Genomic DNA, 16,053 nt, shown 5'->3' with positions numbered 1-16,053 from the left:
TCTCTTTTTTGGTTTTAAAATTGACAAACATTCAAGTTACAGTATTATAATAATTTGACTAGCATAATCCAATCTGAATCTTTAATAATTTATTTAGAATAATACTACATGATTAATAAAATTATCAACACTTAGTCAATATTAAACTTTAAAGATTAAATTTTAAATTTTAAATTTTAATAATATAAAAATAAGATATTAATTTTAAATATTAACTAATATTAATAAAATATATTTGTTCTAACATTTCTCATTTATTTGTACAATTTTATATTCAAGTATTCAACTACCACTTATTTATTTGTAGAATGTTATATTCAACTACCAATGTCCTTGCTTAGAACAAGTTAACTCGCTCTATATGAATTTTCACATAGTTTATGGTTAGATGTCATTAAATGAGAATAGTCTTTTAAATTTTAGTATTTTTGATAATTTTTTAAGTAAAAGTGTGAATTATAGTATACAGAACAAAAAATTATACAGATTTAAAGATATGCTTTTTTGTTCATACACTATACAACATATGACTTGAGTGATGTAATAATAATGTAAGAAAGAGAAAATAAATTTTGTAATTATTACAGTGTAGTTAGAGACGACTATTATTTTTGTTACGGAATAGTAAAAACGAAACTTTTGGAAATTAAAGGATTACTTGTGTTGAAGTTTTTTTCTAGTATAGTATTAAATAAAAATTATTACAGAACATACATCGTTTATACTAAATGTAAAATAAAATAATTTTAGATATAAATTAAGAATATTTTTTTAAAAATAACAGTTAAGACATTGTTTTTAATTAAATTTATTTGAACAATTTAAAAAGAATAATTGACAAAGATAATACTAATTTAATATTAGCTGAATTTATTTTATTTTTAACAAGCAATCAGCATGCAAAAATAATATTCTTAATTTTTTAAATAATTTTGTTTTAAATAAATTAGTACTTAATAAATAAATATTAAAATTTTAATTCACGACATTTTATTGAATAAATTAGTTTTTTAATAATATAAAAAGACAAATTAATTTCTTCTATTTTCAATTTTTGTTAATTTGTTTCTTTTATTAAATTATTTTTAGAAAAATAAAGGAAACTTGTCACTTTATAAAATAGGGTTTAACTATTTTGTCTCTTGAGAGTATATGTTAATATTATAAATTAATTTTTTTTATTGAAAATAAAAATTTAAAATTTTAATATATTTATTTTACATTTATTAAATACAAATATTTAAAATATTTTACTAATAATAATTTTATTTTGTGTCAAAAAACACATATTAGCTGAATTCTATAAAATATACTATGGCCTGAATTATTTCTTTTTTTATTAGAGGTTAATATATTTAATATTTTAAAATATTCAAGGCTAATTTGATAATTTTAAAAAATAATTTGGGATATTGCTTTTTTAGTTTCCTAAATAAATAAAATACACATTAAGTTAAATCACATATACTAATAAATATTTGATTATATATATATATATATATATATATATATATATATATATATATATTATTTGATTAAACTATCGAAATCGTATAATCCACTTCAAACCATAAGTAGAGAAAGTATATTTAATTATAATAAGTTTGAATTTGTCCATATTAGATATATCATTTTTGTGAACTATTAGATTTTATTAATTGAAAATCAAGTGATTTAATAAAATAAATGTACCGAATGATTTTAATAAATACAAATAAAAAATTATTGAAAATTAAATATCTTGTTATTAAAAAATAAAAAAAATATATTGATATTAAGTGTTAACTACTAAAATTATTTTTCAACACCATATAAAATATATAGACAAAATTCTAATATTGTTTTCGCCTCTCATTTTATTTTATTTTATTTTTTGATAAACAACAGAACTTAAAATAAGATGAAAATTAAAGAAATGAATTTTTTATGTTTTAATTTAATTTTTTGATGTAATAATTAAAGACATTATTCTACCTTTTTTGTTCATATTTAAATTTTTCAAAGAAATTCAAAAAAAAAAAATTATTCATCAAAAGATTAAAAAAAACGTGGCTACAAGATTAGTTTAGAAGTTTTTATATTTCTTAAGTTTAGACCCTAACTTATAAGTTTACTAAAATAAAAAATGAATCAAATTATAATTGTGCCTAAAACAATCAAAATAAAATAAAATAAATATAAAATAAGTCTTAAAATAAAAAATAATAAAGTGATGCCTATTTGATCTATCTTGACTAATGAGAATCTTTAATACAATTTGTAAATAGTAAAACGTTTAGGTTTCTATAATCGTTAATCATTGTCTTAACTAATTCTTGATGAATTTCCTAGACAAATAATTTAACCATGCTTACAAAACTTTCTTTTATTCTCTTAGTTGTTACTTTTGTAAGTGGACCAATTGACATATGGCAGTTTTTAGTTTATTCCACAGAGCTCGTATTATTCCCTTTCTCCTAGAAAAGATTCGTCCTCAAACTTGCATCAAAATTAAAAGAAGATAGGTTAAAGACATTAAGGGTAGATGTCACATTATACTCACCTCAAAAGTCAATTTTGTAAGCATTGTCATTGATCCTTTCTAACACCTGAAATAGACCATCATCCTTAAGGTCTAACTTGAATTTTCTTTGAGTAGGAAACCTCTCATTTCTCAAATGAATCTATATCAATCCATATCCAAGCCACTGGATTCAAAGATAAGTTGTCTTCGATCTTTACTCACTCTTTGAAGGTCAGCCTGTTTTTTTTTCTTAATTAACTCACTTGCTTTCCAGTGCATTACTTTAACATTTTTAGCTTTACTTTCTACATCCAAATTAATAAGATCACTCAAAGACAAAAGTAATAAGTCCAAAATAGTTCAAAAGGATTAAAACCATAAATAAGTTCAAAATGAGAAAAATATGTAGAAGAATAAATAGTCCTACTATAAGCAAACTCAATAAAAAATAAACAATCTATTCAAGTTCTCAAATTCTTACCAACATAATAAGATCCCTAACATTTGATTTACCACTTCAATTTGACTAGAATAGAGTATAATAATTTTGTACCCAACTTATTCCACAACACTTTCTAAAAATTATTCAAAAGTTTTACGTCATGATTAGAAACAATAGTTTGAAGAACATCATATATGTAACACCCTCACTATTAGAAGTCACGCTTCCGGTTGCGCCACTCTGATAGCAAGAAGTATTACGACTACTTTACATACTAAATACTAGAATAGGAACCTGTGACTCGATACTGTATCGCTGATTTCTTAGAAAATCGGAAATAAATACTTTATTTTAAGAAAAATACAAGCAGGCATAGATTCATATACAAGATTCCTTACATAATAGCTCAATATAATATACGTATAAAACATACAATTCCTATCCTCTTACAAACTTGTAATAACAAATACGAGGGGAGAAAATAATGTAATTAATACAACAACATATAAATCAAACGTAATGTAACTCTTCTTAATGCTTCTTCATCTGGTTCCTGAAAAGGTAAAGCTGTAGGGGGTGAGAACCTAACCACACGGTCTCACCACGAAGTTTCAAAGTTGTCATAAGAAGATATTTCAATAAGAAAACTGTTTTCAAATACAGTTATTATCATTGACTTATGAATCCTTTTAAAATTCAATAGCTAATCGTTCAAAACCTTTTCAAAGAAACAATGTTTAATATTTTCAGAAATCCAAAGTCTTTCTTTTCTCATAAGCAAATCTCAATCAAAAACCAACCACGCAATCAAACAACACAATCATTAATTCAGCACCAAAGTCCATTCTCAAATGTAACACGTCAGGACAAACACAGGCAAGACAGACAAGGAAAGCACAAGTAGGAAGCAGTTATAGCAAATAGTTCAAGTAGCAGTTAAGAACAGTTTAACAATTAGGCAAACCAAAATAAGTTCAAACCCAAGCAAATCATACAAATGCATATGATGCATGCCTGTCCTATGGCTGATGAGGCTCATCTGTCGGTTATCCAGCCAACCCGACAAGTCTGAATTGTCCTTAGACTGTCTCCCGACGTGCATCCCCAAGAGTCTATGCATAGCTTTTTCTCAAATAATCAATATTGATCAATGACGGTAATATTCCCGGGAATTTATATAGTGCCCAGTCATACTTACGTCGTAGGGTCAACAGAGTATCGAGTTTTCAACCTGGTACACGTGGTGGCAAGCCACGGTACTTAATCCAGGGAACCTCATATCTCAGATATTTCAAATTCATAAGCCATATCAATAATTCAAAGACCATATCTCAACATTCTCAACGTCGTAATCATTCATCAATCCAAATCTCATTTCCAAATTCATTCAAAAACCATATTCTAAAGAAAATCCTCATCGTTCCTCATCATCCTTCTTTCCATCCCGTTCATTAACAATCCCAATTCAAAACACAATTCTTCCTTTGATAAATGAATCAATCTTAAAACATATAATGTTTAAAAACAAATCTTTCTGATTAGTTATTTCAAATAAAACTTCTAATTTTATAAAATTTTGGCAGCATCTCCTCTAAAACTTAGACACTGCCACCCTTTTCGGGTCCCAACCAAACCAAGCCAAATGCCTGTTAATCAGTCAAATCACTTCCAATAACCATTATCACAACAACACTCAATCCAAAGGAAATTGCAAAATCCAGAATTCAATCAACCAATCCTATAAATCGCAATTTAAACCGACTTCAATCAACAGCATCAATCAATAGTTAAGAATTCTCAGTCTTCTCAAACAGTCTCAAACCAAACCATTCCTCAAACACTTTTCGAATCATTTCCAAACTAGCAAATCATTCTCAATAAATAACCCGTTTTCAAATATCAAGTCCTTTCCAAATTTGTTTTAAAATCAAATTCCGATATCAAATCGGGTTTAATATCAAATCAAATTTCAATGTTAAATCTTTTCTAAAATCAAACCGTTTCCAAAATTAATCTAAGAGGCAATAATAAATCTTCTCTAATAATTCAAGGAAAACCATTTTAACAACATCAATCAATTAATTCAATTATCCAACTTTCTCAATCGATCAGTTTATCAATCAAACTAATAATTTCACTCATCCAAAGCAACTCAATTCAATTCATAAGACTTACGAAATCACAAAAATATATCTTACGCATTAATATCGATTTATAACAACTCTGGAAGGTAAAACAAGTTTAAGAAAAGTGCCCCTACCTCAAAAGTCGAAACCTTTAAGGGTTAACGCATCAAGGATCCCTTTTTAGTCTTAACTCGCGGCAGCAACCACGAGAAACGAAGAAGGATGACACCGCAACAGCCTCTATTTTAATCATACAGTTTCCAGAACTGGACCCTAGCATATTAACATCATGAACTTCTCAAAATTTTATAGCAGAATAATAACGGTAAGAATTCCAAGGCTAGAATAAATTACCACAGTTAAAGAAAAATGCCACAACGGAGGGGCAGAAGCTCCGGCAGCTACCTCAAGTGATGACAATAGCCCCAGGCTCCGATGACAGCAACTGTAAAAGCTCTGTAGTGACAACAATGTTCCAGGAATTCAGAAGAACGGAGATTAAAAATGAAACCCTTACCGACAGTGGATCCCAGTAACGGCAGTGCCGTTTTCCGGCAACCAGGCATGGCGGCGTGGCGAGGCTCGGCGACCCATCATCAACCGCGGCGACAGGGCGCGCGACGGCGGCGAAGGCTTCGCGCTGCACGACAACGCCTTCCCTTTCTCCACGGAAAGTGCTCTCTCTCGCTCTCTGCTCCAGTGACGGCGATGTTCGCGGCTTCACCCGGCGGCGATATGCACGGCCCTGACGGCGAGATAGCGCCGTCGTCCTTCCTCCCTCTCTTGGCAACAACGGCGTTGGCGGCACGCTTAGCGCGACGGTGACGGCGCGGACAACAGCAGTGGCCTCCTCCTCTCCTCTGCTCGCCTGGTTCCTTCTCCTCCTCTAGGCAACGTCGACGGCGACGGCAAGGTCTACCAGCGCCGGCCGGTCTCCCTTCCTCTCTTCCCTCTCCTCTTTCTCCCATTCCTTCCTCTCTGCTCAGTATTTCTTTCTTTTCTTTTGTTTTCTTTTGAAACAGTTGCAGTAGCGTTTATGGGAGGGGTTAGGGCGGTGAGTGTGGTGGTGAGGTTAGGGAAAATTTGGGATTTTGTTTAGTTAGGGTTAGGGTTGTGTTTTGGGGATTTAGGATTTTGATTTGGGAATTAGGGTTTAGGCAAGGTATTAATAAAAATCAAATTTAATCTAATAATAATATCTATAAAAATACTATTTAATTATCAACTTAAAATTTATTTTCAAATTAATACTTCAATTCAATAATTAGAGATAATAAAAAAATCAATTTCCCTTATAATCATGAAATAAAGTTAATAAACTTAATTATTCAACTTAAAGCATATAAAATTCTTTTTATTATTCGGTTACTAAAGTTTTAAATCATAAATAAGAAATTGTTTAATTTATATATATAAATCTCTTAAAATATTATCTTAATTAAATATAATAAATCATAAACAAATCTATTATTTAATTTTGTAAAAATCCGAAGCCTTACAATAAAAGTACACAGCCTTTTTACTCAACCTGTCTATCATAACAAAAATGCTATTTGTATATTTCTTAGTTTTAGGCAAAATAAAAACAAAATTCATATAAAAATATTAACTTATAAATATATAGGAACAGATAAATTAAAAAAAATATACAAATTATATGATAAAGATTTAGATTTAGTTTATTCACATACAAAATATTTTACCTTATAAATTTTGTACAATAAAAGATATTTAAAAAAAAATAAATATAAAAATATTTCTATATCTCCTTTGTATAATAGATAAATTATGATTATTTGATATGATTTGAATTATTAGTAAATATCACACATATATTATCATATGATATATGTTTTTGTTGCATATAAAAAATATATTTCATGGCTGAAAATTGTATTTAAATTAAATTGTGAAAATTGGACTATCTAATTTTATTAAGTTGTTTGAAATCTTGTATTAAGAATTTAATTGCTAGATATATAAATTTGAAAAATTATTTGAAGTAAAATGAAAACTATCTTTTTTTTTCCCAAAGATAATTAATAGGTTATATTTCATTAATTATTAAAAAATGAAATACAAAGATGTCCAAAAGCAGGACAACATAATAAAAGGTGGGGATTTCCCAAAACACTACACTGAAGGTATTCATCCGACGGTGCGTGGTCGAAAAACGAAGAAAAATCTTAAAGAAGAAAGAATGATAAATCCAATTGCATGCAACTAAGAGCTTGCCTCATGGAGATGACGACCTAAACTGTGAGTTCTTTGGATTTCACGGAGCAACTTGACAGAGCTTGCTAGAATGACAGACGGCATAGAAGTAGAACCTTCAAAAATCAACTGGTTGCGAGCTTTCCAGCAGTTCCAGCAAATGATGGCAAGCAATTGAGGATTACGGTCAGCATTCTTCAACGGGTTAAGTATCTCTGTTGATGCAGTCCACCATGTCCAAAAGTCGTTAGAACTTTGAGGGGGAAGACAGTCACGAAGATAACTCTGAGACCATACGTCTTTAATTCTAGAGCAATCGATTAAACAATGAGTGACTGTTTCCGTTGCTTCATGACAGCAGGGGCATATTGGTGATATAGATGGGATGCGGTGATGAATCTGAGCAAGCACCGGAAGTCGGCTATGGAGAGCTTTCCAAATAAATAGCTTAATTTTGTGAGGCAAGTTCAACTTCCATAGATCAATCCACGGCTTTTTCTGCTGCATATAATTAGGGCAAAGCTCCAGAGGCGGATGGTAAAATAAATAGCCAATTCTGTAACCTGAAGCTGTATCATATTGCTTGGATTTGTCCAAATCCCATTGCAATTTGTCCCTACCCTGCTGAATTTTAACTGACAAAATTCTGTTTGCAACGTCTTGGGGAAATAATTCTTGAATGAGATTCTGATTCCAATTCCTATCTTCAGTAATTAGATCTTTAACTCTTGGAACTAACTCAGAAATAGCCTGTCTATTTGACATGTCAGAAATCATTAAAGGATACGGAGGAGACAACCAAGGATCCTCAAAGGTTCGGATATTCTCACCAGTACCCACAGCCCAATTAAGACCTTTTTCAACAATCTATCTTTCATCAGTGAAGACAATGTAATTTTAATAGAAAAAAAATACAATTCATATACTTTGACTAAGTTATATATCATGTTAGAATAGTTTCTATTAATTAATAAAAACTAAACATAAATGTAATAATGTCTTAATTTTGTTTAACATGTTTAATTGTTTCCATGTAAAAATGAAAAGAAAGCAAACTAATAAAATGTTAAAATGTTTATAACAAATTAACAGTACACGTTATAATTATTTTTTTAATATATACTTATAAATAAATATTTAACAATTTTTTATATATCATACGAATACTATTTTTTTATAATTATCATTTAAAAAGTTGTAAATAAAGACGTAAAGAAAAAATAAAAAAATGTGTTATTATTGTTTAAATAGTTAAATATGTATTATTTTACCGTCATATATAATTATTTAATCTACTAGTATATTACATTAAGAAAAGAAAAAAAAATAAACTTGAGTCAATAATTCGAACCGAGAAAGCCATGTCGTTGTATAAGAAAAAAGAAGTATAATAAAATTTAACAATTTTTAACTGCGTCAACCATTTTCAAACGGAGTTAATAATTAATATTTAATAATAAAAAAATATCGGTATAAAATCTGTATGAAGTGAATCTTTACATTAGTGTGTTCCTTTTAGAAGTGTGAATTTTTATCCTTTTAAAAGAATATTTTAATATAATAAATAAAAACTTTTATATTTTTGTATTTAAATATAATTTTTAAATAAACAAATGAGTTATAATTCAAACGGCATAGTCTCTTTATATTCAATTAAGAGGTTGTGGATTCGAGTCTTCTATTTTTAGTAAAAAAAATATAATTTTTAAATAAAAATATTTTATGAATACGTGCGATAAAATATATGATCTCTTTTTGTTTTAAAATTGACTCACAGATTCAAGTTACAGTACTATAATAAGTTAATAAATTTTTTTTGGTGACTTAATGATTTTTTTGGTGATAATAAGTTAATAAATTGTCCAACGTAATTCAATCCAAATATTTAATAATTTATTTCGAATAATACAATATGATTAATAAAATTTATTATTTTTTATTAATATTTAGTCAATACTAAACTTTAACGGTTAAGATTTAAATTTTAAATTTTAATTTTTAAATCATCATAATATAAAAATAAAATATTAACTCTAAAAATATTGACTAATATTCATGAAAAAAATTGTCCTAACATTTTTCATTTATTTGTACAGTGTGATATTTTTGAAAAATTTTAAGTTAAATTAAAAATAATTTTTTTTTAAAACCCATAATTTTTATCTTTTAAAAAGAGCTCTTTTAAAAAATATTTTAACATAATAAAAAAAATAAATGAGTTTTTTGTTTTATATTATTCTATCTAAATATAATTGTTAAATAAAAAGTTTTTTTTATGAAAAATAACGATTGAATCCTAATTAAATCACATATCCAACTATCTAAGTTGCAGTACTAATAATTTGCCCAGCACAACTCAATACAGATCTTATGGAAATAAATTAAGGATACAACTAATATATGTCCTAAATACACAAGACAAAAGTCGAAGTTATTCTTTAAGAAAGTTTTTTTATAGAAAACAAAATATAAAAATTGAGTTTTTCATGCATTTGTATGTTTTGTATTTATTAAAACGAAAAACTTTAAAATTTTTATTAATAATAATCTTAACATGTACTTTTAAAATACATGATAGTTAAATTCATAAATTAAAATTATAGAATAAAAATTTTTAATAAATTAAGTTAAGATCTTTACTTTCTATAGAGATATTCATGAGTCAGGTTAAATTAAATTTATCTTGTCTCAGATTAAACTATAAATATTGATTGGGTCTAATTTTTTTATATTTTTATTCAAATTCTAGAGTCAATAAAATCTCATTGCTTTTGGATTACAATAAAATCGGGTGGGTCTAAATAAGATAAAAAAATAAGTTTAGATAAAGTTTAAACTTAAAATAAAAATAAGTTGATACCAATAAAACTTAAAATACAAAATAAAAAAAATTAACACAGATTTATTTTAAACACAAATTTCAACTTATCTATTTGCAAGAATATATCCATATACCAAGAATCAAATTTATTCTCTACCACTAGAATTGAACTACAAATCAAGTATAAGCTCACTCAGCTAAAATTAAATTAGTTAATGTTGCTAAGGAATTTTTTATGTATTATAGTATTTAAAAAATATTTAGTGTTTAATTGCTCTAGGTTAAATAGTTAATATTATCTAATTTAAAAATATATAAATTAATTAATTTTAAATATAAATGTTATCTAAATTTTTTTTATCAATAGTAGATATAGACTTACTTGTTGTAATTTTTTTAAGTAGGAGTACATAAAGAGTACATAGTATATAAAGTGTAATAACTCAACGGTTTGACCATTTATTCATCTTATGTGCTACCATATGTCTCTACAAGTACAATTACCATCAACAAATCTGTGGTATATCTGTTAACATCCCTCACAATAATTTCCTTCTCTAAAATTCTGGTCATATACTTAAAAGCTTCATGACAATCCTTACAAATCCTCAAATTCTTTACAATTCTCAATGGCTTGCCTGGTGGTGCCAAATGCCACTGCCAACTTCTCGCTGTGATGCCAAAGAGCCTCCTTTCTTTTTTCTTCCTCCACATTGTGCAATAAGTCATCCCAAATTGGAACATATCCCAATTTCTCAATCTCCCCCATGATCTCTTCCAACTTACGATAAATTTCCGCGGATCTCTCATGCTTCCAGTCCCCTGCTGCAAAAACATGTACTTTTCCCTGAACTTCAATCCAACTCCTCCCTCCTTGTTTCTTAACCCTCCTATCTCTCAACATCTTCCTCAATTCCCCAACATCATCCCATCTTCCTGCAGCTGACAATACATTGGCAACAATAACATAAGCAGAGTCATCAAGCGGTTCAAGTTCCAAAACCCTCCTGGCCATAGACCAAGCCTTATCGGCTTCACCATGAAAAGCACAAGCTGATAGCAAGGCTCGCCAAACTGCAGCATCTGGCTCATATGGCATTGTCAATGCTATCCTCTCTGCCTGTTCCAAGTGCCCAGCACGGGCCATTGCACCTACCAAGCAAGTATAATGCACCAGAGTTGGCTGCAAACCATAATCCACTTTCATCCTTGTCAACCACTGATCAGCCTGAAGAAACATTCCAGCATTATAGAATGCTGTCAACATTGCCAGAAAACTATACTCATCCGGCACCAGTCCTTGGCATTCCATTGAATCAAACAGTTCAGAAGTAGATTTATGATCTCCTTGCTGGGCATAACCGGCCATCATAGCATTCCAACCCACTAAATTCATCCAAGCCAAATTATCCTCAAAAACCTGCCTTGCATTCTCAACAACGCCGGCTTTACCATAACCATCAACCAGAGCACTACCCACCACCACATTTGAATCAAACCCAGCAACAACCGCATGCCCATGTATCATTCTACACTGCTCCAATGCTGCCAGCTCAGCAGCAGCACGCAGACCCCCCGAAACGCTATGCTCTGTGGATGCAAAACCACGATGCCTCATGTCGGCCAAAACCAAAAGCGCATCTACAGAGCGGGAATTTTGAGCTAGACCCACGACCATAGCGGAATAACAAACACTATCTCTATCAGGTATTTCATCGAATACCTTGTGTGCGTGGTGCGGCATACGACACTTAAAGTAAAAGCTGAGTAGCGCAGAACTGACAAAAGGATCACTGGAAAGGGCGAGCTTGAGGGAGAGGGAGTGGAGGGAAAGGGCAAAGGAAAAGGCAGAGAGTGCAGCTTAGGTGCGGAAGAGGGAGGCAAGGGTGCGATTGTTGGGGAGTGTTGGGTGGCGAAGCATGGAAACGAAGTAACGGAGGGCGAGGAGGGTATTGGAGTGGGCGGAGACAAGTGCGGTCCATGACACAACGTTGGGACTCCGGATTTGGCTGAACACGCGGACAGAGTAGGACGCCAAGCTCTCCAATTTCGAGTAAAGCGTTACCAGGTTGTTGAATGTCGCACAATCTGTTACAACTGATTTTATAGCACGTGCGTGAATTGCACGCGGATCGGTCTTACTGGGAGATGGAGACGGTGGCAGCGACCGCGGTGGCGCGCTGAGGTCATCATGTTGCGCCATGATGCTCGCTTTCTCACTCGATCTGAGTTATTACACTTTTATATACTGTGTACTCTTTATCTATTCCTATTTAAAAAAATTATAACAAATAAATTTATATCTACTATTAATAAAAAGAGGCTTGCTACCATAGTTGTAAGAACCGGACCGGTGATCGAACCGGTCAGGTTACTGGTTTATTGGTTTATTGGTTCAACCGATAAACCGTTGGTTAAACCGGTAAAACCGATTTCACATGAATAAAAATAGCAATCCTAAATTTCCTAGTTCTTATTTCCTATTCAGCAAGACAGCAACCTTAAATTCTTAAATAGTTAAATTCCCTATTCAGCAAGACAAGCAAATTCATATTTCATAGATTCAAATCAAGCATATAATCCAACAGTTTCATATTTCCAGTACAAATCAACAAAACATAAATTGATTTACATGAAAAATGCAACAGCCAACAGTTTCATATTTCATGTCCTAATCCAACAGTAAATTTACAAGGAAATTCAACAAGCATATTCAACAAGGAAATTCAACAAGCATATTCAAGTGTAATGTATTCAACAGTTTCAAATTTCAACAAGCATATTCAACAAGAAAATTCAGCTTAACAGAACTTACAGTAACAGAACAGAGCAGAGTGTAATGTATTTCACACAACAATCATTAAACTTCAAGTGCAGAACAGAGTAGAAGCAGATTACAGAACTGGAGCAGTGGAGCTAACCTGTTGACAGAGTCACAGAGCAGTAGCACTAGAGCAGAAGGGCGACGGGGAGGGCGACTGGGCGAGGGCGACGGCGCTGGAATGGCGAGTTCGACTGCGCGCAACGGCCGACCGGCGAGTTCGCGGGTGGCGGATCTGCTGTTCGGAGAGGATGACGGGCTGAGTTGGTTGAGTTGGTTTCTTCAGAGCTCAGACCGCCGGTGAGACGAAGAGGATGACGGGCTGGGGGCTGGGTGAGTGAGGTGAGGGCGGCGGACTGGCGGAGGGCTGGTAGGGTTTCGCCGTTTCGCCGTTAGGGTTGGGGGGAATAGCCAAAAGGGGAGGGAAATTGGAACTGCAAACTGGGATCGGGTGGGGCGTGGGGGTGGTAGCCCGTAGGGCTTTTCTTTTTTCTTTTTTTTAAATAAACCAAAACGACGTCGTTTTGGAAAAAGAATAAAAAAAAAATTTCCTGAACCGGTCGGTTAACCAAAAACCGCCGGTTTTCCGATTTTTATCAAAACCGGCCGGTTCAACCCGGTTCAAAACGGTTCTAATCCGGTTATATCACTCAACCGGACCGGTTCTGGATCCGGTTCACCAGTTTTCCGGTCGAACCGGCCGGTCCGGTCCGATTCTTACAACTATGCTTGCTACACATACAAGCCTTTTTGGCTTACAAGCTATACAAGTTGCTCCAAGTCCAAAAAAAAAAACACGCACTCCTTCAACAACACCTTCACTCTTCGTCTTCTTCCTCAATCAAAACGCAAACCAACAAGAAAAAACACGCGCCCCTTCCACAACACGTTCACTTTTCCTCTTCTTCCTCAATCAAGCAAACCATCAAGATTCAAGGGACATTCAAAATAAACTACTACGATTCTGTAAAAATGTTCCAACTCCTCGCAAAGAGTAGAAGAAATCAAGAAGAAAAGATACAAATCTCCATAAAAAATCACTAGAAAAAAGGAAGAAACATTATTCAAGGTAATGTTTTACTGTTCTTCTAGGTTTTTCTTCTAGATTGTCTCTGTCATGTGCCTCATCCTTAACCAGCAAAACATTAAAAGATTTCAAGAAGAAATATACTGTCTCCCCTGTTTTGGGTGTATTTCTTAAATTCTTTGGGTGTATTTCTGTAATCCTTTGGGTGTATTTCTGTAACCGTTTGGATGTGTTTTTGTAATCCTTTCTGTAACCGTTTGGGTGTATTTCTGTAACTGTTTGGGTGTATTTCTGTAATCGTTTGGGTGTATTTATGTAATCGTTTGGGTGTGTTTCTGAAGTTCCATTATCTTCAAAACGATTTCAAAGCTTGATTTCAGAAACCATGAAAATTGAAAAAAACGAAGCAAAGAGAGAACGCATGAAGGAGATCCAACAAATTTGGCAAGAAACTCGAAAAAAAAAATGAAATCTTTTGAAAAATGAAATTTATATATTTGTGCGTTAATTGATTTGAATTGATTTAAAATTCTGTTAAAAAGGCACGTAATAAGCAGCGCGTTTAATGGGTGGGTTTCGTTCAGACTTGTAAAGCTTGTAAATGCAAAATACTTGTATGTAGAGATTAATCCTAATAAAAAATAATTTAAATAACGATAAAATTTGTTATAAAAGATAAATTCGACATTTTAATTTTCATATGAAGCCGTTGGTGGAATAGGCCACAGATATAGAATACACGTGTGCTTTACCAAAGTGTGGTGTCAGGCCAACAGAAATCGGACGGTACGACAGGGAGAAGGGATTGACAGCCACGTGTTGCGCAGCCCAAGCTCCCCTGTGCCCTTGAACTCAGCATACCCCTTCTTGCCCTCACTCCCTCTGTCCGAAATCACTCTCATAGTGTCCCTAACCCTCACAACCATTCCATTCTCTCTTCCTCTTCTTCCTTCAAGCTGTTCTTCAAAGTGTATGAAAAAAAAATTAAACAATGTCAAAGAAACACATTGTTAAAGATGTTAATCGTCCTGAATTTTATATTGTAAATTATCTGTGTCATTTTGATTATGTAAGTTTATATTCTTAAACTTTTTTAAAATTCAGAATTAGCATTATTTTTGTTAAGAATTTTTTTTAGTATTATTGTTAGAAATTGAAGTTAGGTATATATATGACAGAATTATTATTATTATTGTTAAAAATTTAAAAATATATGTTTAAATAATAGTTAGAGTTATATGTTTAGATGTTATTAGTTAGAGAATATTTTAGAAAATTTTTGTAATAATTTTTAAAATTTTAATTAATTAATTAACTTTTATGATTAATTTTAGAAATTATAATTTTAGGAATTATGATAATTTTTTGTTATTATGTTTAGATGTTGTTAGTTAGAGAATATTTTAGAAATTTTTTGTAATAGTTTTAGAAATTTTAATTAATTAATTAATTAACTTTTATGATTAATATTAGAAATTATAATTTTAGAAATTATGATAATTTTATGTTATTATGTTTAGATGTTGTTAGTTAGAGAGTATTTTAGAAATTTTTTGTAATAGTTTTAGAAATTTAATTAATTAATTAATTTTTATGATTAATTTTAGAAATTATAATTTTAGGAATCACGATAATTTTTTGTTATTATGTTTAGATATTGTTAGTTAGAGAATATTTTAAAAAATTTTTGTAATAGTTTTAGAAATTCTAATTAATTAATTAACTTTTATGATTAATTTTAGAAATTATAATTTTAGGAATTATGATAATTTTTTGTTATTATGTTTAGATGTTGTTAGTTAGAGAATATTTTAAAAATTAGCTGTAGGAAATATCATGATTAGTTTTATGATTAGTTTTAGAAATTATAATTGTAGGAATTATCATGATTTTGTGTTAGTTATTATTAATAGTAAGTTACAAAGTGTAGTTAGTGGTATAGGAATTAGTATTACTCATCGGCAAATTATGTATGACTAAAATAGTTCAATGCTTACCTTAATAGTTCGATGACTAAAATAGTTACTCTAATTAAAAAATTATTAAATCTTAGTAGGGAATTAGTCATTATTAATGATTTGACTAATAGTTCGTTATGT

The 16,053-nt window shown here is 30.7% G+C and overlaps 1 protein-coding gene and 1 long non-coding RNA gene across 2 annotated transcripts; both read right to left on the bottom strand.

Annotated features, from left to right (window-relative positions):
- Positions 1–3,264: 3,264 nt before the first annotated feature.
- LOC112726982 (uncharacterized) lies at positions 3,265–6,212 on the bottom strand. The gene is made up of 4 exons (XR_003165515.3): positions 5,589–6,212; positions 5,426–5,516; positions 5,206–5,344; positions 3,265–3,498 (listed from the first exon to the last, which is right to left on the bottom strand). It is a non-coding gene; the product is annotated as an uncharacterized lncRNA (long non-coding RNA).
- A 4,323-nt stretch (positions 6,213–10,535) lies between these two features.
- On the bottom strand, positions 10,536–12,362 carry LOC112726981 (pentatricopeptide repeat-containing protein At4g33170-like). Its single transcript, XM_072208896.1, has one exon. It carries the CDS (start codon positions 11,848–11,850, stop codon positions 10,705–10,707), a length of 1,146 nt encoding a protein of 381 aa, XP_072064997.1. The 5' UTR covers positions 11,851–12,362; the 3' UTR covers positions 10,536–10,704.
- Positions 12,363–16,053: the final 3,691 nt, after the last annotated feature.

The sequence above is a fragment of the Arachis hypogaea genome, chromosome 12 (genome assembly GCF_003086295.3).
Source record: "Arachis hypogaea cultivar Tifrunner chromosome 12, arahy.Tifrunner.gnm2.J5K5, whole genome shotgun sequence".
Classification (NCBI taxonomy): Eukaryota; Viridiplantae; Streptophyta; class Magnoliopsida; order Fabales; family Fabaceae; genus Arachis; species Arachis hypogaea.
This window is presented reverse-complemented; position numbering and strand designations above follow the sequence as displayed.